We start from the raw sequence: 24,697 nt of genomic DNA, 5'->3' as shown, positions 1-24,697 counted from the left end.
AACCTTATTCGAGTAATTTTTTAGGCTAAAAAGTAACATCACACAAATCAAGACTTATCTTGACAAGAACAATGATACAATTACGTTATTTTTTTCTCGATTTTAATCTATATTTGAATTTAATAAAGATTAAAATGACTCCAAATACCTTAATCGAGCAATTTTTGCAGCTAAATTAATAAAGACATGTCAATCGAGACACTCCTCAATAAGCACGCAAAATGATGCATTTACATAATTTTTTTGTCAATTTCGAGTTTAATTTAGAATCATAAAGGTCAAAAAGACCCCAAAAGATTAACGAAACATTTTTCGACAATCAAATTAAGGGAAAAATGTTATTTTACTTATAATTAATTAAAATAAGGTGTTTCTAAAAAAAAAAAAGGCAAAATAGTGAAAAAAAAGAAAATCATATAATGAAACGTGTCATTATTATCTCTAATGACTAACTGAGACCATTAGTTTTTAAAAGTACTTTGAGGTATTTTTGAAAAGATAAAGGATATTTGGTGAATTTTGGAAAATACTAAGGTATTTGGTGAATTTTTTAAAAGGTTAAGGGCAATCGGTGAAAAAACCGTAAAATTTTTCATACTTGATTTGACTTGAATTCGATTCATAACAATCATGATCCAACCTATTTGAACCCGAATAAATGGTGACATGAACCTGGTATGACTCCCGTATGTTTGAACCCGAAAATATGGTGACCTAAATTTGATATGACCTCACCTGAAACCAATCTGAGACCCGAGTTAATCTAGGATTTGAGACTCGAATTTGAACATGACTCGACTTGAAAATGACTCGACCTGAATATAACCCGCAAACTATTTACTTGAAATGCACTTGATTTGAACCCGAAAATGATCCAAACCTATTTTAACCTGATATGACCGAACCCGAACATAAACCAATCTGAACCTAACCTGCATAGACAACTCTATCAACTTTACTCGACCCAACCCGAGTTGACTTGACCCACACTAACCCGATCAAAACACCGGCGATTAATAACTCCACACGTGAAGTAGGCGTTGGGGGTTTAGATTTTAACACAGCGAAAGACATCGAGAGGGAAGAAGAAGACAGGAGAGGAACGAACTCAAGACTCAAGAGGCATGGCGAAGAGATCAATTTTAGCTCGATTTTCTTCAAATTTCGCTCTTCGAATCCGCCATAATCACAGGATTCTCACCTCAAATTCCAATTCATTTTCATCATCTACTTCTGCTGCTGTTTCGAATTCTTCTCCTGAAGATGACATTCATATTACTGATAATTGTGTTCGAGTAATCTTTCTCTCTCCTTATTGCTCTTATTGTTGTAATTTCTATCTTAAAATTTCATTTTTAATTTTTTGCTTGATTATAGTATTCAATTCTCTTTTATTTTGTGGTAATCGAGTTACAATAGAGTGATTCGATTAATTGTAGTACTCTTTTGAAATTGGAATTTAAAATTACTGCTTTGAATTGCCATATTTTTATTTTATTTTTTATGTATACGCTACAGGTGATGAATATTTCCATCCTAAGTTTTATTTTCTATCGATTGGTGAAATTACCAAATGGTTAGTGGATGTGTTGATTGTCAAAGAAGTTGGCATTGATTTAGGGTTTTGAAAAGTTTGAATCTGTAGAATCTTCAACCGCATTCGGAACCTCCGATTTTGTTGTTATTTTTATGGAATTTTATGTGTAGATTTTGATGGGAAATTTTGAATTTTGGATAATGTTAAAATTTAATGTTGGGATTGGATTTTGGAGGTAAGGTTGGGATGATAACAAAAACTCTTTTTAAGGGTATTGAAGTAGATAATCAAGCTAACCACATAGTTTGTGTGGGAAAAATAAGATTGTTACTTGGTGAAAGGTGAAGATGAGGTATGGAGTGGCGCTCATAAAGGATTGATCTTGTGTTAATACAAGTTTTCAATGATATATTATCATTTATCAACTTTTAATTGCACCATATATATTTTGACCTTTTGAGCTAGTTCCCTAGTTAAAAGATATGGACTTGTGGAAGAGTAAAAGAGAATTTCCCTATTTCTATTGGACTTCTCCAAGGCCATGCATTATGTCTTTTTCTCTTCAGAAGTTCTAGATGAATTAACATGGCATTTCATGGTGTCTGTCACTTGCGGATGATATCAAATTGGTGGATGAGATTAAATTCTCATTGAATTAAGGTAAATGCTAAGCTGTAGCAATCGAAGCTAAAGTTGGAGTAAAACCAAGTATATGGAGTGCGTATTGGGGGGAGCTAAGGGAGGACACAATATTTTTCGATAGTAAAATTTATCCCTAAGTGCGTTTAAGTGCCTTGGGTCCATTTTACAAATAAATTAATGTATTGGCCAAGATGCAATTCATAGTCGAGGAGACTCAAATGGAGAGCAGCAACTTCAATCGTAGTTTATTTGTGAGGCTAATTGGAAATATTTAACCAGCAATATGGTAGAAATGTCAGACTTTGAGTATAGATAAAATAGATGTGTATGTTAAGAATTGAGATGGATGTGAGCATATCACAGATCCTTATTTTGAAAATTGAGATGAATTTTTGGGTTCACCTGATGGTAGTTTTCAAAATGAGGACACTTAGAGTATGGTTGGAGTTGCAGATATTGAGGATATGTTAATGGAGAAGTGGAATACCAATAGAGCTGTTGTGTTGGATGAGCTAATTTCAGCAATTGTGGGGCAGTGAGCGCTACTCTGACGGACAGCTTGTAAGCTTCTAAGTGACCTGAAGTGTGTGTGTGTGTGGGGGGGGGGGGGGGGGGGGTTGGCTAGATATACCTTTTATTTATCTTTTTATTCTGAGTTTGCCTAATGTCCCCCCTCCCCAATAATGTGTGTTTCATTCAGACACGTCTTCACCTTCACCCCATTGATTACATATGGCATTGATTACATATATAATCACTGATTTGTTAAGTGCTAAACCAGTTGTTAGATGAGTGAGGGAAAACAATTTCATCATTAAATTAAATTGAATCGCATTATCTTTGTACAAGGATTGAATAACAATAAGAAGCCATAGTTAACTCCCTAAGATTTGTTAGTTGCTCATCATGACTTGAAGTGGAGTGAGTGCCCCTGCTTCTCAATTAATCAAGATCATTAACTCCATATTACCAACAATGCTCAAAATATATACTCAAATATTGGATCTATAGAACCTGCAAAAACAGCCTTTCCAGACAGTAGGTCAGTAGGAACAGGAATGTCACTTTCCTATTTATCGATCAATTTTGTTCAGGGGAGAGGAGCTATATCTTGTCGTGAAGTATTATTTAAGACTGTATCATTGGATTGCTAGGTTAATCTGTGGTCGTGCATAGTTGTCATAGTGAATTGCAGGGTACTATGTTCTTTTAAGGATATTTTGATTGACTTTAAGGATGATGCATTTCAGAGGATGAAAGAATTGCAAGCTAGTGAGAATGGAAAAAAGATGCTTCGTCTTAGTGTAGAAGCTGGTGGATGTTCTGGTTTCCAATATGCTTTTGCGCTTGATGACAACAAAACCAATGATGACAGGTAGTGGGATATTTCTTTATTTGCTTTTTTGTTGCATGAGAATGATAATATGCTTCTTTTGTTTGTCGTTCTCATTTAAAACTCGTTTTTTAGGTGGTTTTCCATGTGATTAGCTTTGTTTTATATCTTTCATGCCTATGACTTTTCTGTGGATTTGTTTGGTCTAATCTAGGAGAAGTTTGTTTATTGTTTTGATGTGTAACTGGCTGACAATTACAATATTTATGTGGAAATATGATTTTTGTAGAATTTTTGAGAAGGATGGTGTCAAGTTGGTGATCGATAAAATTTCTTATGACTTTGTTAAAGGTTCGAGTATTGATTATGTCGAGGAGCTTATTCGTTCAGCTTTTCAGGTCAGTTTTCTTTTCTTGAGAAGTTTGGTATGGAGTATATCATATATGGTATTGATGTATTGTGAATTCAAGAACTATAGATGCTATCTTTGGCTTAAACTCCCTGTAATGTCTTTTTTTTTTATTTTTTATTTTTTATTATATCCTCTCTATGTAAAAAGTAATTCAATTTGACTAGCAATCACTTTAACGTAACTTAAAATTGGTAAATATTGTTGCTGCAATAGTGTGGTTCATTGTTGATATCCTTCAAACCTCCTAAGAAGAGAAGTCCTGAACTTACAATTTTTACTAGAGGGTGGAAGAATGGGACTTGTTTTCTTCACTAGGGGAGTAGAGGGTGAAGAATGGGCCTTGTTTATTCAGAGTCAAGGAGAAAGTGAAACAAGGGTTAGCACTAGGAATGGTTCCATGGTTAAAATTGCCTACTACTGATTCATGGGACAACCCTTTTCACTGTAAGAAATAAATGAATACAATGACTAAAGGTTTATGAAAAGAAAATCACAGATTATTGTTGCTTGAATTCATATTAATTTTAAACTTGAGGGCTTAGTTGATATTGGTTTTATAATTTTAAAAAAAAAAAAAGAAAAACAGATGCTTTTAATGTGACTGTTATTCTGGCTTATATTGTTTTTGAGGCCTAAGGACATAACCTATGATTACAAAGTGTTGTTTGACATAAGGTTGTAGACATATATAACTCTGTATTGCTAATGGTTGGATCCACAGTGAGTTTGGGTGTGTTAGCCTATGATTATGTTGGACGATACATATCCCCACCTTTTCCTGTTTCGTGGCTGCAAAACTTGATGTGTTGCTAATATGATTACAATTTACTTTGTTGTCTTATGCTAATTGTAGTCCATTTTCTTTACATTTTATGTTTAGACTGAATGGTGTGAGGAACTCCGCCAGTGGGTTTCCCGCTGCCAGTCCCAAGCCTGGATAAAGGAGGAGGGTTACGGTAGGCCAGTGACAGCCAGTATAAAACTTCGTCACATCCCATGACATGAGCCAAACAGATATTTTCGTGGGGGCGTTCCCTACTCAGCGACGCGCTGCACTTCCTAGACCCGGGTGTAGTGATAAGTATGCAAGGGTTGCTAGGTCGTCGCCCAGAAGCGACGCGCCACATTGCCCGAGTGTGGTGTCAAATGAGCAAGGGCGTGCCATTGGGGCGTTCCCTACTGAGCGACGCGCTGCACTTCCCAGACCCGGGTGCAGTGATAAGTATGTAAGGGTTGCTAGGTCGTCGCCCAGAAGCGACGCGCCATATTGCCCAATTGTGGTGTCAAATAATCAAGGGCTTGGAGTTGGGATCAGGAGGGAGCGTGGGAGAAAAGAATTTAGTTTGCGGATTGGTTCTTGGAATGTGGGGTCTCTTACGGGAAAATCAGCAGAATTGGTAGAAGTAATGAAAAGACGACGCGTGAACATCATGTGCCTCCAAGAGACAAGATGGACAGGAGAAGGAGCTCGAGGCTTGGTTTTGGGGTATAAGGTATGGTATGTTGGGCAAGAAACGAGCCACAGAACAAGGAATGGTGGAGCTAGGAACGGGGTTGGTGTGGTTCTCGATGAGAGGTTGGCAAAAGAGGTGATCGAGGTCTATCGGAAGAACGATAGGTTGATAAGGCTGAAGTTGCTATGTGGCAAGGAGATTGTGAATGTTATCAGTGCTTATGCTCCCCAAGTGGGTTTAGATGCAGAAGAGAAACGACAATTTTGGGAGGACCTAGACGAGGTGGTGCAGGGTGTCCACCACTCAGAGAAGTTATATATTGGAGGGGATCTAAATGGGCACGTTGGGGCGAGCCGAGATGGCTATGAGAGTGTCCATGGAGGCTTTGGGTATGGGCAGAGGGACGCCGGTGGGGAAGCTATTATGGATTTTGCCCAATCATATGATTTAATTTTGGCTAATACTTGGTTTAAGAAGAGGGATTCACACTTGATAACTTTTCGGAATGGAGCAAATGCAACTCAAATAGACTTCCTGCTCACAAGGAGCATAGATAGACAAAGTTGCATAAACTGTAAGGTTATCCCAGGGGAGAGTGTGGTCACCCAACACCGGCTATTGGTAATGACTATTCGTCTGAAAGAGAAGGCGAAGAAAAAAGTTAGACAAGAAGAACCAAGGATAAGATGGTGGACCCTAAGGGATGCAAAAGCTAAGGTTTTTACAGAAAAGGTAATTGAAGAAGCGGATTGGGATGGAGAGGTGGATCCGGACATGACTTGGTTACGAATGAAGAACTGTTTCCTAAGAGTGGCCAAAGAGGTCTTAGGGGAAGTAAGGGGAAGAACTTCGGTACAGAGAGATACTTCGTGGTGGAATGAAGAGGTGAAAGCAGTAATTAAGCAAAAAAGGGAATGCTATCAAGCCTTAGGAAAATGTAGGAGTGATGAAACCTTGGCAGCGTATAAGGAGGCTAAGAGCAAGGCAAAGGCAGCTGTTCGCCAAGCAAAAGAAAAGGCATATCAGGAGGTTTATGAAAAGCTTGATTCCAAGGAGGGAGAAAGGATCATTTATAAGATGGCAAAGAGAAGACAAGAGGCAAGGAAGGATATTGGCATGGTGAAGTGTGTCAAAGATAAGAACCAAATGGTCCTAGTGCAAGAGGAGGGCATCAAGGACAGGTGGAAGGGGTACTTCGATGAATTATTTAATGGAAGTAATGGAGTTGTGATAGGAGATACCTCTATGAGTGATGAAGAAATCAACATGGAGTATGTGCGAAGGATTAGGAGAGTAGAGGTGGAGATTGCACTGAGGAAGATGAAACCTAAGAAGGCGGTTGGCCCTGATGGGGTACCGATAGAGGTGTGGAGGTGTTTGGGTAAGATTGGTATTGATTGGTTAACAAACCTTTTCAACAAGATATGGACGGCTACAAGGATCCCACAAGATTGGAGGAAGAGCACCTTGGTCCCGGTTTATAAAAACAAAGGAGACGCTCAAGATTGTTCTAACTATCGAGGAATTAAGCTTATGAGCCATACTATGAAGTTGTGGGAAAGGGTGATTGAACAAAGGTTGAGGGCATGCACAAGCATTTCAGATAACCAATTTGGTTTTATGCCTGGGAGATCTACTATGGAGGCAATCCATTTGATAAGACAAATGATGGAGTTTTATAGGGTAAAGAAGAAAGATCTTCATATGGTCTTTATTGATTTAGAGAAGGCATATGACAAGGTGCCAAGAGAGATACTTTGGTGGGCAATGTTGAAGAAAGGTATCCCACGAAGGTATGTAGACCTAGTTAAGGATATGTATCGGGATGTGTCAACAAATGTGAGGACATGCGGAGGGTTGACAAAAGATTTTCCTATTACAATCGGATTGCATCAAGGGTCTGCATTAAGCCCTTTTCTTTTTGCAACGGTTCTAGATGAATTAACTAGACCAATTCAAGATGAGGTTCCATGGTGTATGCTGTTCGCAGATGATATCGTTTTGGTGGATGAGACTAAGGATGGGGTTAATGTCAAGTTGGAGCAATGGAGGCAAAGGTTGGAATCTAGAGGGTTTAAGCTAAGTCGGAGTAAGACTGAATATTTGGTATGTCGTTTTGGCACTCAGAGGGGGACACGCAATGAAGTGGTGAGTTTGGATGGAAAGGATTTGACCATGAGTGAATGTTTTAAGTACCTAGGGTCGATCATCCAGAAGAATGGTGACATTGATCAAGACGTGACCCACAGGATTAAGTCAGGGTGGCTTAAATGGAGAGCGGCCACGGGAGTGTTATGCGACCGCAGCATTCCCTTAAAGTTGAAGGGAAAATTCTACAGGACTGCCATACGACCAGTGTTGCTCTATGGTACAGAATGTTGGGCTTCTAAGAAAGAGCATATTAAAAAGATGGAGGTTACGGAAATGCGCATGTTAAGGTGGATGTGTGGAAACACTTTAAGAGATAGAATCAGAAATGAGGTTATTCGCAAGAAAGTAGGTGTGGCGGGCATTGTAGATAAACTAAGGGAAAATCGTCTGCGTTGGTTTGGACATGTAAGACGGAGACCCGAGGGTGCACCGGTGCGAAGAGTGGAAGAGTGGGACCATGGAGGGATTAAACGAGGAAGAGGGAGACCAAAGATGACTTGGTTGGAAGGAGTGAGGAAGGATATGAAGTGCATGGATTTACGTGAGGATGAAGTTTTGGATCGTAAGGGATGGAGGAGAAAGATTTATGTTGATGACTACACGGAATAATCAAACTTGGTTCATGTTAGCCGACCCCACTTTTGGGATTAAGGCTTTGATTGATTGATTGATTGATTGATTGACTGAATGGTGTGAGGGAAAGTTAAGTGAGAAAGATATTATTATTTGTTATAAACTAATTGTAATCAGTGAATACTATCATTAGAGGACATCCCATAAAATCGCGCATTTTTTGTGAGGTGGAAGGACTGAGAATATATTACATTCAACATCTCAAATTGTATTTACTATGAAGTTGTAAATGATTAATGACTACTGTTTATTATTAATCCAAGATTCCAATCCTAAGACTATATTGCATACTGTACAATTTGTTAAGATACTCATATTCAATGTAAAGGTTGCAGAACAATCTAAATTCACATCTCAATTTGGATGTCTCAAGCCATAATTGTTGTCCTTATTCTTTTGAAAATTTTTGCTCTTTACTTTTCCATGCTTCTTTTCCCATTGGTGCTTCTTGTAATTATACTGCTATCTATTGAGACATTTGATTGAGTTAGAGGATTGTTATTATTGTATGCAAACCAAGTGAGGTTCTGCTTGTTTGAAGCTGTATGATTCACCTCCTGTCAATTCTGCCATCTGATGATGAAGTAATACCATATTTAACAAGGCCAAATCTGTTGAATGATAAGAGTTTTAGGATTGATTAGCAATATCAGTTTCACTTGATTTTTGTCTGAATATTGATCTCTGTTGCTCTCTGAATTTATTAATAATTAAGATTAAAGAAGAAACTAAATCTCACTGTGTCCCATAGTTACTCTTGCCTCTAATTATATCTTCCACTTTCGCTTTTTTTTTTTTTCTTTTTTCTTAATCTATTTATGCCTGCTTAGAGGTGAGAAATGAAGTATGGTATGGAGGCAGTAGGTTTTAATAATGCTGTAAAATTTGGAAGGCAGTCAAGGCACACAAGCTTAGATTTATGTGCTATAGAAGTTTGTACAGTCCAGGTCTATTTTCTAAAAAGATGCTCATTTCTTGCAATTCCAGTTGGTGGAAAAGTACTGCATTACTGCTCTGTACTATCCCATCTTGAAATTTGTTTGCATGCTGCTAGCTTAATCATGGGATTCATAGAATGAGATTGTAGGGTTTTCAGGAATTATGAGAATTCTGATTTTTAAGTAAGATCCTCAGTAATTTGTAAATGTCTTCTAGAGCTCTAAGATAAGTAGATAACCTTTCCTTGAATAAAATCATCTATGGTAAAATTTCTTGTGCTGGTAGGCTAAGTTCCTCGGTTTTTCCCCCTATCTATGAGGTTGGCGAAAATTTATTTTGCTGTTATTTGTGTGCCTGTCATGCCTGTTTGTGGATATCTTTTCTGCTCCTTGGCTCTGTTTTTGATGTATTACTTAGCTAAATGCCTGAGTGTGTTTAACATGCAGGTCGTTGAAAATCCAAGCGCTGTAGGTGGATGCAGTTGTAAAAGTTCATTCATGGTGAAGCAGTAGTTCAAACTTCATACAGTATACTTACATATGGTCATGGAAAATTCCGATTCTTTTTGGCTCAGCTATAAACTTTTGTGAATCCTTAATACTGATAAGCTTACCATTGGGTTGAAATTAATGCCCAGTATCATGATGTAACTTAGACTGTAATGCAAGTTGAATAGTTGATGTCGAGGATTATTCCCACTGCTATCGACTGTTGCTACCTTTTGTATTTATATTCATGTGATAGCAAAGTTTTGATGAATATAAACCTCTGATTTGTATCTTTTAATTTTTTTTTTTTGGGTGAACGATTTGTATTGTATGTAATAACATCTCTGAAATAAGTAAATTTTACCAAGTGGTCACACGTTATTTCTGTGAATCATGCTCTTAATACTTTTGGTTGAAATATTTTGTTGTTTGCATGGCAAGCTTTTAAGGCTAGGCTCATTGACTTAACAGTAAAGGTGGCCACAAAGGCACAAAACCGAGAATGAATAGCAGACTTCATACCATTAATAACAAACTTGCCTCCTGGACCCTGGTGTAAAGCAGATCATTTTTACTACTAGATTCAACTTTTCACAGGTAAACATATAGATTGTGAACATATAGATTGTCAATTTTTCATGAATATGACGGTTAATACCATACAAATCTCATACAGAATTTCTAATTCACTGGTTATTTGGAGAGAGTAACAGTAACAAGTGAATTTGGAACAGAGGTTCACATCACTGGAAGTACTACCTCCGTTTCTTATTAATTGCTACTTTGAGCTCAACACGGATTTTAAGACAAAATTTCATAATAGTTGATTAATGAATTAAAGATCAATAATTAAACAAGGTAGGAGAGAGAAAGTAAAGGTAATTAATTATTTAACCACCACCACCAATAGCACCCACCACACAACCGTCGGCCAACAGCACCCACCGCACCACCGTCGCCTGCAACAGCCACCTTGAAACCACCCACGTCACAGCCTTAAACCACCGAATCTCAACCCAAAATAGCCTGAAACCACCCACACACACACGAACAACCGTAAAACCACTCCCTCTCCATCTGAACAACCCCGATTTCCACCCTCTCTTAGCTCGAAAAACCCCATAACAACCCCCTTTTAGCTCAAACCACCTTAAAACTACCCTTTCTCAACTCAAACCACCTCGAAATCGTACACCCTCACTCAACCCCAGAACCACCCATAATCACCCTAAATCGCTCGAAGACTACCCCTACTGACCCTGAACCACAACGAAACCACCCTTAATCACCCTAATCCACCCACAAATCGCCTCAAGCCACCCCAAACTAGCCCACCCACCCCTCAAACCATCAGATCTAAACGATTTTTTTTTTTTCAAAAAAAAAGAAGAGAGATATAAATAGGAACACAGGAGGAGGAGGCGACTTTGACGGTGGTGATGAGCATCGACAACGTTGAAGATGGGTGTTGCGGCGGTATGATTTATGGTGGTTAGATGTAGCAACGGCAACGATAAAGGTGGGTGTTGCGGTGGTCTGATTTGTTCGTGGGAGATGAAGATGGGAGATAATGATTTTTGATTTAATTGGGTGACATAACTTATGTGAAATAAGTTAGATTAGGAATTTAATCTTTTGATTAGGAATAACTTATGTGGTTAATTGAGTTTATGAGCTCTTTAGTAAGGGTATTTTTGTACTTTCATTGAAAAAAACTTACTTAAAAAGGAAAAAGAAAAAAAGAAAAGTCGCAACTAATGTGTAACACCCCTAAATGGCAAAAGTTACAACTAATATATAACAGAGGTAGTATATGCTAGTACATGAAAATATTCAAATTTCCCATTATATTAAGTAGCAATCCGAACCATCGACTAGCTTTGGTTGGTCAAAATCAAAATTGAAACCTCGTTCATTATTACAAAATCAATACAGCCAACTGGCCATTCAATATCCCATCTAAATTCCAAAATGCAACAAACTTTCAAAAGGTGACACCAGAGAAATGAAAGATCAGTTATTCTGATTGTCTTTGACCAAGCACAGAGATGTCCTCATATCGTTTCTGCATAATTAGCAAAAGGAATTATAAATTAGGTCCAAGAAAACAAAAATCTACAGCAATTATTAGAGGGGAGGGGGATTTTGAGCAAATTAACTTCTTCCCCAAGGCACTAATCCTATGGCACATAGAGACTCTAGGCATACAAGTTTCACAAGAATATGTATATATATATACTACAAACTGGCCTACTAGCCTTTATTGATAAAGAAAAATATTTCGGTTCAAGCCAATAACTATGCTAATAATAGGTTTCAAACTTCCCCAAGCATACTTCAGCATCCTCATGGATCTCAAATATAACCACCCTTCACTCACAATTGAGGATCAAGTTATATCAAAGTATAGCTACTGCACCTAGGTAATGCCAGATATTCTTGATGTACCAAGATGATTCTGCTTTATCGACAGATAAATGTCATAAATCCACACTAGCCCCTACTCGTTTTGCTAAAGCCAGCAACAACATTATCCCTCATTCAAGAAACAATAAACTAATTTCAAGTAAAAACCCATCACAAGTTCACAATCCCCATCTTAAAACCACTAGAAGTAACAAAGTGTATAATACTGTCTGGTTGACTGAGGGAGGCATTCGGAATTTATAATGCTTCACATACAGATATGAAAGAAAGAGGTGTCATCAGAAAATTCAGTTTTCAAGTGTCTGAATTGCATAATTTTCATTCCTCTTCCTCTCTAACAAAGAATGCTTCACTTACAGATTATCAAAATTCTATGCCTTCCTGTTTACATCCCTCATGCCAACCTCTAACCTCCAGTAGAATGAAGGGCAAACTAGGGCATTGACATAAAGTGATCTACTCAAGAGATCTATTTAAAAGTACAATACTCTAAACCTGAAACCAAGTATCATACAATTAACATTTATTAATAGACAAGCAACAGTACTAATATAGTCCCAGTACAAAACTAGTATTGAATGATTCAGTCAAATCATACCCATGAATTTTCTAAATACAGAATAATATAGAAAATAAAAGGGTAATGTTATATGTAGCAATAAGGGTTATATATAAGCATTAAATATTCTCTTGGAAATTGTATAAAATTATGAATTCATGACATAAACACGCGTAAATCAGTGTAATTAGTGTTTAATTTTTTTTAATTTCTTAACTTTTTACGATTTTCAAGTGTAAATTTACTGCTTATATGTAGCCCTAAGGGCTATGTATAACATTTTCCAAAATAAAATGAAACCATGATTATTAGATTATTACGATCCCCAACAACTTTCAAACCAATCAAACTCCCACCTCTCATCACCATGTTACATCTACTTTGACGCATTTAATCTAGACTACGATCCAGACATGGGATATGAGTGTTAAATTAACAGCTATGTTACTCAAACATGGGATATTCGTGTCACCACTGTCAAGTTAGGGCATATAGTTTAGCTTAGACGTATCAAGGCTGATAATGCAGGGACACTATCCTTAAAGTGAACATGAGAACGAGGACATGGCAAAAACGGAACAAATTCCTGTTTTTAGATGACTTTTAGCAAGAGTTCCAATGTCATCTCACACGAACTTTATTGTTAATTCTTGTTGAAAACTTATCTCAAACCCATTTGTAAGTACATTTCTTACGCAATATTCTTTTCCTACCTTCTATTTTACATTTTCTTCTAAAATTATGTGATTCAAGATAAATGAAGTGTCTAGGTGAGCATTAATGTATCAATTAGGAGTCCACACCCTAGTCAAAGTGTCAAGTGTTCATCATGAGTATGGAAAACAAAATGGAAAGTCGAAGTGACATGGCTTAGCACCAGACATCACCAATCTCACCACAAACATTAAAAACATACAAAAGTTAACCTGCCCTACCCTAACAGGTCAAATCCTTTTTAGTCAATCTAACATCCTTCTTTTCTCTCAAACTCACAAGTACGACAAAAACCTATATGGGTCTTAAAGCTACAGAAGACACTATCTGCAATTTACTAGCAATAGCATGTGTTCCCAATTCTTTTCACTCTTTCCCCATCACACTTCATGCCAAAACTACTCAGACCAAAATGTAAGATAATTTCAGATATAAAGCACTAATATCACCTATCTGGGTTATTCTTCTTTGACTGTTAGTTGATCACAGGTCAACAAGAGGCAAATGCTGAGCCTCAAATATTAAATAACACTAGAAAGAAGGGGAACAGATATCCTTTTGCAGAGTACGTATTGGGATCAAAAACAACAAAGGAAAGGACACATAAAAGTAAAAGCATCAAGGTGATGGGGCTCAGAGGCAAAACTTAGTAGTTAGTACAGCAATACCTTCTTAATCACCCAACTAAAAAACCGAATTGTTTTTCTCCCTCGTTAAATTAGAGATACCCTAGGGGGAAGATCAGAGCAGTAAAAGGAATAACTACAGAGAACACAACTCACATATTCATCAAATGTATTTCACAACTGATGATTCGTCAATTTTTTGCAGTGATATTACATGCATTTCCAATTAATGTGGTACATCAATGTTTGCAATAAAAATAGAGGCATAATCTAGAAAATCCGCAAAAAAAAGAACATAGAACTAGACAAACAAGCATGAGATAGACAACATACCCCCTGGTTGTTGTACTCCCATAGTTTATGAACTCCGTAGTCCACAGCCTGCAATAGCATAAAGCTAAATCACAAATACTTTCGATACAACACATTTCATCATCAACAATGACACATGGGAAGTGGGAAGGGTTCCAAAATGTCAACAAATGCACAACATCATTAAACAACCAAGATACGTCAAATTACAAGAATTGCATTCCTAAGAGGTGGAGCGAAGTGATTTTGTTCACATGGTGCTCACGCGAATAAACATAAGAGTAAATATCAAGTCTTAAATGTTGAGAAAATCGACGATACCCCCTCCCCCTCCTCTTTCTCTCATAAAAAGGGCTCACTTGCACACACACACATATATTAAATGCAGGGAATTTACAGCTAAAAATCATATTAGATGTTTGTTAATAATAGAATAATTAGCACCGGGAAAGCATAAACCTATTGTTTTGGATATAATTCATCACTTGACTAGATCAATCCATAATTCTGCACATTATTTTCCCCAAATAAAATTAAAAAATATCCCCGTTTTCTGGTATTTCTCGCTTAACTTCCTTTCAACAATATTTTGATTTTCACATTAGCAAATTGCAATCATCAATAGTTCATAAATCAACATCAACAGTTATAACTCTTAATGACCCAAATTCAAATATTGATCCTCACATCGTTATACAATCAGTTCAATTAGATCCAGAAACTCATAAATCAACAATTGGATTGCAAATTACAAACAAAAAAGCAAGAAATTGCAACAATTGAAAAGCACAAACATGGATAAACAACAAATCAAATCAGATCAGAAAATCAGGAAAGAAAATTGAAATCAAAGAATCGATAAAAAGCGTACCCGTTCACCAACGAAAGCGCCGGCGATAACGAAGGTGACATAGACGGAGTTTCTGCGCATGACGACACGGTAAAGGCCCTCCCATAGACCTCCACCAGATTTCCTTGCAGCTGCTTCCATGGCGATTTTGTTCTCTCTTTCTCTCTCCTTTGACTGTCTAGGGTTGAACAAAAACTACTGAAATTGGAATTTCTGGGGAGTTAATTGGGGAAATGGAATTTGAGAAAGAGAATATTTAGTAGAATATGAATGTGTTTATGTGTTTCAGGTCCAATATTTAGGCCCGCTTTAAAAATCAGCCCATTCTTAGTACCTCCTCTGTCTCTAAAAAAAATTGTTCGAGATTGGCGAGGGAGTTCCAATTTATCTTCATAATAATAAAGAAAAATTGTTTATTTAGTGGCGTTTATATCAGTAAATCAACAAATAATCCCAATTATACTGATATTTTTGTAAATAAATCAACATTAGTGGGACCCACATTTAATTAAAATTGTTAACTTATTTACAAAAAAGCCACTAGAAAAACATTTTTTTGTTAACTATGAAGATAAACACATATTTTCTCGTGACTGGATGGGGTTTGTCTCAATATAATTTTATTTTGTAGAAAGAAATAAAATTTACGGATGGAGGATACGTTTATTTGAGCTTTGTTTTGGTGCAAAATAAAATAAAAAAAAAATGAGTGATTTGTAATTAGTGATATGAATTTATTTGCTTTTCATGATTAATAGTTGATTGTATTTTTTAAAGAAAGATTATTAGATGGAAAATTTGTCAAAAAACACCTTTTATAACCCTTTTGTTGTGAAAAAACACCTTATAATTTATTTTTTTTTAAAACATACCTAAAACTAGAATTTTTTTGCAAGAACACACCTTAGGACGGTTTTAGGGGGATTGAACCAGTTTCCCGGCGTTGACCATACGTGAATGTCACGTGCCGACACCCTTTCTTTCTTTTTCCCCTTTTTTCTCCAATTACTTTCTCTCTCCTCAAAACCACCAAAACACAATCTAGCCACCGACACCGACACCGCCGCCTAGCTAGCCAACCCAACCGTCGACACCAACACCCACCAACCTAGCCGCCATCAGTAGTCCATCACACTCCACTTGAAAAAACCCCTTCCTTTCTTTTTTCCCCTTTCCCCTCTAATTAGACTTTCTCTCTCCTCTTTTTTTCCTAGCAACAAACCTTCAAATTCTATCAATTGAAGGGGTAAGTTGTTAAAATTAATGAAATTGATTGTTAATTTCGTCATTTTTTAAAATTGCTACAAAGAACCTTAATTAACCTACTTTTGAGGCAGGTAAGTTGTTAAAAATTAATGAAATTGATTGTTAATTTCGTCATTTTTTTATTTACCTTAGCTTAGGGTTTTCGATTAGAGGTATGAAAGGGGGAAAAACCACTACCAACCCTCTTCTCACTCTATTATTTTGTTTTAGGGTGTTTAGGGTTTTTGTCAAGATGTATGAGGTGGTTAGGGGTGTTTATGGAGATACTTAGGGTTTTTTGGGTAGTTTTCATGGTGGGTCTAGTGGTTTTGGAGAGTGATGTATGGTGTACGTGGTGGGTTTAGAAAGATTTGGGTGGCTGGTGATGGTGGTGTCGGCGGTTGGGTTGGCTAGGCGGTGGTGTCGGCGTCGGCGGCTGGGTTGGCTAGCTTGTGGTTTGGTGGTCTTGAGGAGAGAGAAAGTAATTGGAGAAAAAGGGGGGAAAAAGAAAGGAAGGGTGTCGGCATGTGACCTTCACGTGATAATCAACGCCGGGAAACCGAGTCAATCTCCCTAAAACCGCCCTAAGGTGTGTTCTCGCAAAAAAAAATCTGGTATTAGGTGTGTTTTAACAAGAAAAATTTTATAAGGTGTTTTACAATTTGGTTTTAAAAGGTGTTATTTGACAAAATTTCCTTATTAAATTGTATAAGTTTGTGAATGTATAACATTGACCATAATATTGTTAATTGTCAATTATAAAAGAAAAAAATTTAAAATTGTTAAATTGAAACTAAACAATGATATGATCATATGAGTCTAATAAGATACTTCGTACAAGTAAGTGTACAGCACAATTATGTTTTTCTTTATATGTGAAAAACCAATGATGGTGAAAATGCCTGTCAAAAAAAAAAAAAAAAAAAAAAAATGATGGTGAAAATGAAGTAGGTAAACAATGCCAAAAATAAAAATAAAAATAAAAATAATATTACAGTATGTAAAATTCAAACCAGTACTTCCTCCATTCTTCATTTCTTTTCCAACTTCTATTAACTATTACTCCCTCCATCCCATAATTACAGGAAAATATACTATTTTGGGTGTCCCAAAATGTTCCTCCTACTACTAAAAATAACACCTCACCTAATCATTACTTACTTTTTAGCTTTTTCATACAAATTACACACATATCTAAAAAATCATTACTTACTTTTTCTCTTTTTCATACAAAATACACACATACCCAAAAAATCATTATTTACTTTTTAACTTTTCCATACAATATTCCCTACTTTTTATTATCCCCATACAACATTCTTCACTTTTTATCTTTTTCATAAAATATTCCTCTACTTTTTCCATCCTCCTTAAAAACCGTACTTTTTAGAGTTATTTGCTTGTAATTATGGGACGGAGGGAGTACTAAAACAGAAATTGCTGACATCACCATTGCTCACGTGTCGCTTTCTTCATAAAAAAAATTTCCGCCTAATTGCAATGATGATGTCATTTTTTTTTTTTTTGGTAGAGTTATCATATTTAACATTTTTGAAATTTAAATATTGGAAGGTTCTACTTTACAACTAAAACCTATCAATTTATCTTAGGAAATTGAAAAATTTTTAAATAGCACACTAATAAATGACCTCCTACATTGAACTATGAATTAGACAACGTTGAACAGATATTATATCATAATTTTGATGATTATAAAAAAATTTAAAATTACAAAATACGTAATTCTTATTTATATTCATGTATAATAGCGATTTATTTTTAAAATATACAAATTAAAAATAGGTTTTATATAAACTGTGCATCGCACAGGTTCTAACCTAGTAATCATACTATAATCAATACGAGTAATGGTTAATTTTAAATGCTGATTGAGTCGATATAATTTCGTTGTACTAAATTTCTGATTTGAAATTGTTTGTTTTTGTGCTAAATTTAAACGTGTCTAAAATCCTATACAAACCTTGAACATTTTACATACTCGTAGTAAAATACTAAGGGCCTATTCTGTTCAGCTTAATTTCAGTTCATTCAGCTCCTAATTTGCTTCTCTCATAAATAATTCATTTCAACTCTATTCAGTTCAGCTCCAATCAGTTTAGTTCAGTTGTTTTTAGTGAATCGAAACAGGCCTTAAATCATTAAGCTTTTTCAAAATTCACCAAAAAAACAATTGTTACTAAAAAATGGTAAATTGGTTACAAGCTTACAACAAATAGCGGGAGTATTATATAATATCAAACAATTACAGAAATCCATGCCTTCCAGGGCATATGAACATAAATCATTGAAAGAAATAACAAATTAACATATATTATGTCTCCCACGGCTAAATTTCAAGGAAGCGAGATTTTACATAGAGATGGTGAAACAGGAATATGTGCATAAGTAATCACAAATGTCGAACTAAATTAACAAACAAACCCCACTATCAAACCACTGAAGAGGAGCAGCATTCCAGCGTGAGCAATAGATGCAACTTCAACCACAGCAGGCCCCGCCTTGAGAAGTCGATGCATCTCTACCAGCGGCATTTCCTTGTATACTTCCATATCCAATTTTAATGCCATAGTAGACAAGAAAATCTTAGTAGCAAACTCTACCTACAATTAATGGTAAGAGCATACAAACCAAAGTACTCTACACAAGATCCTAATGATATACTTGACACGAATTCAAAATCACAGTTATACCAAGTCACAAATGATTATTTTATTCAGCTTCCACAGTAAAACTTGGCATGATGCAAGTATGTATCATATACAGAGACTCAAAAATAAAGAAATAAACAATACGAGTAATATACAACAGTGTACAAGTAAAAAGTTTCCAAACTGCTGATCAGTTGAAACTATAAAAATAAATGAATAGACCATGCCAGGTGAATAGATAAACCCAACGAACATTCAGCATGCAGCAGAGACCAGATGCACTTGAAACCCTCCCCAAAACCAATTTTCCCCTTCCTGAGGAGCAAGGATGATGAGTACCAAGCTCATATAGTCATGTACTCATGTGTATGTTGGAGTTTCGAGTACAATGTACAAGGAAACTAACATAAGATGCTAAGTATGTACCAGATACTGATTAATAAAATCATTTGCCCAACAATTGGACTTCAAAATATTCAACTTATGGGACAAAAGGAAAGGAGGATATGTAGAAGAGAAATAAGATATTAGACATTTACAATCAAAACTAATAGAAACTAGAAACGCAACTAACAATTAGGGAGGGAGACATAGTATGTAACTTTTATCCTAAAAACATGTCGAGCATCCAACTTTATATAACCATGTCAAGTCTGCTGCAATACAAAATTGCCACTGCAGGGACATTAAGTCTTCAGTTTAAAAATTGGATTTAGACAAGAATGAAGAAAGATGCACATATCCCAGGAAATCAATTTAGTTGCATGCCAAATAAATTTGCAATGAAAGCAATACCTATACTTTGAAAGCTACACCTTATTTGAAAAGCCCCAGAGTCCAAAGACCATTGCATTAGGATCTTGGAATGTCAATCTCAGTTCATAATTATGCCTCAAACAAGGCATTTAAGATGACTAAATTCAATAAGTCAAAGCAATAGATGCAATGAGGAAGTGATGAAAACATATTGCACCATTTAAATTAGTATTACATTAATATTTTTGGATAAGAAAAAGTACCATTTTTATGAGGAAAGAGCAACGAAAGACAAATTACAAATTAATCCAATTCCTTTATATCACTCCATTAATTCTTAAAAGCCCTAGCAGCCTTTGCCCATGATAAACACCAACAAATTACTTTGTCCCAGAGAAAATCACACAAGACAGCAGCTCCTATAAAAATTAATCCATTCGGTTCCAGTCATATACTCCACACTTTCACAATGCATCGACACCAAATAAAATATCACACCACTTTATGGATGACCTCATGACCTTTATTAATTATTATAGATAAGAAGCCAAAAATTAGAAGAAATAAAAAAAGAAATAAAGAAAGAAAGAAAGAAAGAAAGAAAGAAAAGAAAGAAAAAATGTGAAGAACCCAAGAAAAACAAGGAGAAGTGACATAACATAATTCACAAAAGTCCAAATTCTAAGATTCATGCATATGGCCCAAAGCAAATTTCCACCCTCTCCCCCAACCTCACCTCCCCTCCCCCTCATGAGGCTTATAAGGGTGCTTGCCCCACCTCACATCATCTTTTCTGTGCCTGTGTTTTTCTTATATGACTTCCTGGTGAAAATACCTTAGCTTGATAACATAACTTCCCTTTTTAATACCCCACCTGCCTTTTTGAAATGATAAATTAATCAGATACAATCTTTAGTAATTTGTTCACATATTTGTTACTTGTAAATGTTCAATTGATCTTCCTTTCAAGATATTTATGTTACTAGCTTGAACCTCCCTACTGATCCTGATTATAAAAGAGTACAGTTGCAAACATAGGGACCACACTAGGCCCAAGTGCCAAACTATGATCCATTGAGTTTTTGAGGCATGGACAGTGTGCAGAGGCAGAAGAGCAAAAAAAAAACAAAAGGTATACGGTATACGTTAGCGTATTAGTAAATTTTTGGAGTTCTGAATTGTTGTATTAGCAAACTCATACTAGGGTAGATCACAATTTTACCATTAATTTCTTTACAAGGTATCTTGGTGTTAGTATCACCAATCTTGCTTGAAGTACAGTTTACAAGAGATTGATCATGGATTTGAGGATTAGTGACTTCTATTTTCTCATATTTCTTGATTTTTATTGTTGAAGGTAAGTTAAACAACCAGCCAATGTTATGAGCATTTATGAGAGTGACATGTATTTGAAAGGTGACTAAACAATACATGCTAAAATAGATGTATAAGATCACTTAGAATTAACACGTTCAAAATGGCATCAGCTAAAGTGGTCATAAGAATCTTCCAGTGTCGAACATGCAAGGAAAACCTTACCTCATTAGATATATCAAACACTCCATCCTGAATCTTCTTGTAGATTGTAGCAGCAATTTTTATGAATGCCTACACATAACCGAGTTTTCAAAAAAATAGGTTATAAAGAATTAGGCATTTATTTAAATGAACTTATCATAATCATTACAACATTCAAGAAAGGCCAGTACCTCCTTGACATTTTGAGCAGTTATTGCTGAACACTCCATGAATATCAATCCATGTTCCTTGGCGAACTGTTCACCTTCCTCAGTACTCACTGCCCTCCTGTGAGCAAGATCACATTTGTTACCAATTAGCATGATAACCATATTTGCATTGGCACGTTGCCTTGCATCCTCCAGCCAACTTGCAAGGTGATTAAAAGTCTCCCTCCTGCACAAAACAATGGCAGATGGTATTATAACCCACTGGAAACCAACCCTGTACCACCAACAAAAATTTCATGCATGGAGCTGATATCTCTTAACTCTACAGAAAACTCAAGCAACCATCCAAAAGAAAATAAAAATAAAACAAATAGCATTCACTCTCCAGCACTGGATAGTACTTTTTTTGTGACAGTATTCGGAGTACATGTTCATACTATGAGTTCCTTTTAAAACTTTTCTAGAATTGTTATTCAAAAACTAGAGATTCTAATCAGAGAGCTTTAATGACATTTAATGGGGGCAAGGGTTGGGTCCATAATAAGATGATTTGTAGAGACTGTAATGAAGTCTCCATAATTGCTAATGATAGTAAGACATGCTGTGAAAACCAGAAAACTGCATTAGGAGAATCTTGGTTACGCCATTACCTGGTGATGTCGTAAACCAGAAGCGCGCCTGCAGCTCCTCGATAGTAGGATCTTGTTATAGACCTAAATGTTTCTTGACCAGCCTAAAGCAGAATACAGCCAATGTCAGAACTTATGCACATATAGTTATCCAACTATTTGAAGAGATTGATACAAACCGTATCCCATATTTGAAGCTTAATTGGCTTGTTATCAATTGTAATCATTCTGGCCCCAAATTCAACACCAATGGTCAAGTCATGCACAGGCTGAAACCTCTTGTCTGTAAATTGCAAAAGAAGACATGACTTCCCCACTCCTGTAGAACAAAAGATGACAGTATTAATTTTGACTTAGACTCTATCACAAGTAAATACTAAGTAAACTATACAAGTATAGTCTGTAATCATTGTACAATGGCATACATAAATTCATGTCTAGTAACACGAACATTCATGACATCTTTAAGAGCACAAGTAAAAACAGCACAATATCCCCCAAGGTTTCACTCATTAATTAAAAAAGTTCCAATTATAAAATTAAATTAACAACAAAAATCAAGAGAAATTTCTCCAACAATCAACATGATAGGGCGTAATCAAACAGACAAAAAAAAATCAATATAAAGAGAATTCATAATCATGAAAACAAATGAAGAATCAATTACAGGTATCTCCGATGATGATGTATTTGAAAAGGTAAGTGTATGACATTTTAGGGGGAAATAAGGAGGAGAGATGATGTAAAGTTTAGATGAATGCTGAATATTCTGATCAGTTTAGCAGCAAAGGCCTGATATATATATTACAAATATTCTACGATTCCTAACTCTATAGAAATTGTATCTTGTGGAAATCCTAGAGATAGAAGATTATTAGGAAATAATATATCCTATTTTACATAATACTTGTATATCTTAACATAAATATATTCCATAAATACTATCTAGATTTATCTGAATAGATAATAATCCATAACCTGATAAAAGCCAAATTAAGTTGAGGAACAAATGGTTATTTGAGAAGGTGAGAGTTGATCCATTCAAAAACTCTGAACTTTTTTGGCTAATATGTTGCTCCGAACTTAAGGGAGCCCACTGGATTCCCCCGGCATCTGAGATGCATCGGTTTCGAAGGACGGAAGGGTATGGTGGTCAGGGACAGCATTGGTGATGTAATGATGACAGGGGGTAAATCACTCAATGGCAGTGGCAGCATTAGTGAAACCGAGGCTGTAGCTCTCCTTTTCGGCATAAGAACAGCGTTTGATGATTCTAAGCATCAGAATTCTCCTACTCAACTGATTGTAACAGATATTCTCGTAGTTTTGATTTTGTTTGGATTTGTTTTTGTCCTAGATTATGTAACAAAGTGGCACACTCCATGGCTAATCTTTCTCTATCTCGGATTGCCCTGCTTCTGTTAATCCCCTTGTTGGTTCTGACAAGGTGCCTTTGATTAATTAATTATACCTCCTATGGTTAAGAATCAAAAATCAAAAATCAAAAAAAAAAAAAAAAGAGTTGAGGAATTTTTGCCAAAAATCAAAAATCGATCCTCACATCGTTATACAATCAGTTCAATCAGATCCAGGAACTCATAAATCATCAAATTGAATTGCAAATTACAAACAAAAAAAGCAAAAAATCGCAACAATTGAAAAGCACAAACATGGAAAAACAACAAATCAAATCAGATCAGAAAATCAGGAAAGAAAATTGAAATCAAAGATTGTCGAAGAAAGCATACTCGTTCACCGACGAAAGCGCCGGCGATGACGAAGGTGACATAGACGGAGTTGAACAAAAACCAGCGAAATTGGAGTTTCTGGGAAATGGAATGTGGATGAGAAAAACAGAAATTTGTTTCAGCGGATGAATATTGAATGTTAGAATATGAACGTGTTTATGGATTTCAGGTCCAATATTTAGGCCCAATTTTAAAATTGATTATGTTGTCAATTGTATAAAAGAAAGTACTTATGCCAATTTAAAATTATTATTTTGAAATTAAATATTGATACGAATCTAATAAAATACTTTGTATAAAACTAAATTTGTGCTTATGATAAGTAACGAGGGTGAAAATAAACCAGGTAAAAAAAAAGCCAAAAAAAATAAATAAATAAATAAAAAGTAAAATTAAAATAATTATTTCCTCCATTCTTCATTTCTTCTCCAACTTAATCATACTATAATTGATACAAGTAATGTTCAGTTTAAATATTGATTGAGTTGATAAAAATGTGGCTTAACTGATTTTATAGCACCTAACATATGAAAGTTTATGATTACCTTTAAAATGTGTAGTTTAGGTTTAATCAACATTAAAACACTTACTCGTTATCCCAGACCACAATGTTTTAGAAAAATATATCTAATATAATTTTCACAGTTTTAGAAAAATAAATTGCACTGTTTTAAAAATTCTTATAATGTATACTCCCTCCGTTTTTAACTACTTGCTCCATTTTGCTTTTTCGGTCTTTTTGAAATACTTGCTCCATTTCCTTTTTTGGAAAGCTTTTACAATATTTAGTTAATTTCTCTCACCTAGTGGACCCAACATAAATCATATTTTATTAATTTCATATTCTCTCACCTTCAATTCTCTTCACTATTTTTACTTTATACA

General features: G+C 35.6%; 2 protein-coding genes across 4 annotated transcripts; one reads left to right on the top strand and one right to left on the bottom strand.

Moving 5' to 3' along the window:
- Positions 1-1,057: 1,057 nt before the first annotated feature.
- LOC145570593 (iron-sulfur assembly protein IscA-like 2, mitochondrial) lies at positions 1,058-9,980 on the top strand. The gene is made up of 4 exons (XM_081629716.1): positions 1,058-1,295; positions 3,430-3,554; positions 3,802-3,910; positions 9,548-9,980. The coding sequence occupies exons 1-4, from the start codon at positions 1,125-1,127 to the stop codon at positions 9,611-9,613; spliced, it is 471 nt and encodes a 156-aa protein (XP_081485842.1). The 5' UTR covers positions 1,058-1,124; the 3' UTR covers positions 9,614-9,980.
- Positions 9,981-18,546: 8,566 nt separating this feature from the next.
- LOC145570592 (ras-related protein RABB1c-like) lies at positions 18,547-24,241 on the bottom strand. Of its 3 annotated transcripts, none has more exons than XM_081629715.1 (6): positions 23,813-24,241; positions 22,244-22,383; positions 22,086-22,168; positions 21,457-21,661; positions 21,282-21,355; positions 18,547-18,909 (listed from the first exon to the last, which is right to left on the bottom strand). In XM_081629715.1, exons 2-6 carry the CDS (start codon positions 22,289-22,291, stop codon positions 18,822-18,824), a joined length of 498 nt encoding a protein of 165 aa, XP_081485841.1. In that variant the 5' UTR covers positions 22,292-22,383; positions 23,813-24,241; the 3' UTR covers positions 18,547-18,821. The 3 variants fall into 3 exon arrangements, with proteins under 3 accessions (XP_081485841.1, XP_081485839.1, XP_081485840.1); XM_081629713.1 differs by having other exon boundaries at positions 18,547-20,166; positions 21,287-21,355; positions 23,813-24,240; XM_081629714.1 differs by having other exon boundaries at positions 18,547-18,885; positions 21,287-21,355; positions 23,813-24,240.
- Positions 24,242-24,697: the final 456 nt, after the last annotated feature.

The sequence above is a fragment of the Chenopodium album genome, chromosome 12 (genome assembly GCF_948465745.1).
Source record: "Chenopodium album chromosome 12, dcCheAlbu1.1, whole genome shotgun sequence".
In the NCBI taxonomy this organism is placed as follows: Eukaryota; Viridiplantae; Streptophyta; class Magnoliopsida; order Caryophyllales; family Amaranthaceae; genus Chenopodium; species Chenopodium album.
The sequence above is the reverse complement of the archived record's forward strand: the minus strand, read 5'-3'. Positions and strand labels throughout refer to the sequence as shown.

Excerpts from the sequence above, each read along its gene's own strand:
- LOC145570592 (XM_081629715.1), bottom strand. The coding sequence starts at position 22,291 with ATGATTACAATTGATAACAAGCCAATTAAGCTTCAAATATGGGATACG. Across the intron at positions 21,662-22,085 it reads CTGGTTTACGACATCACCAG|GAGGGAGACTTTTAATCACC; the intron begins GTAATGGCGTAA and ends TGTTTTGTGCAG. Across the intron at positions 21,356-21,456 it reads CTGCTCAAAATGTCAAGGAG|GCATTCATAAAAATTGCTGC; the intron begins GTACTGGCCTTT and ends GGTTATGTGTAG.
- LOC145570593 (XM_081629716.1), top strand. The coding sequence starts at position 1,125 with ATGGCGAAGAGATCAATTTTAGCTCGATTTTCTTCAAATTTCGCTCTT. Across the intron at positions 1,296-3,429 it reads TTACTGATAATTGTGTTCGA|AGGATGAAAGAATTGCAAGC; the intron begins GTAATCTTTCTC and ends GATGCATTTCAG. Across the intron at positions 3,911-9,547 it reads TTATTCGTTCAGCTTTTCAG|GTCGTTGAAAATCCAAGCGC; the intron begins GTCAGTTTTCTT and ends TTTAACATGCAG.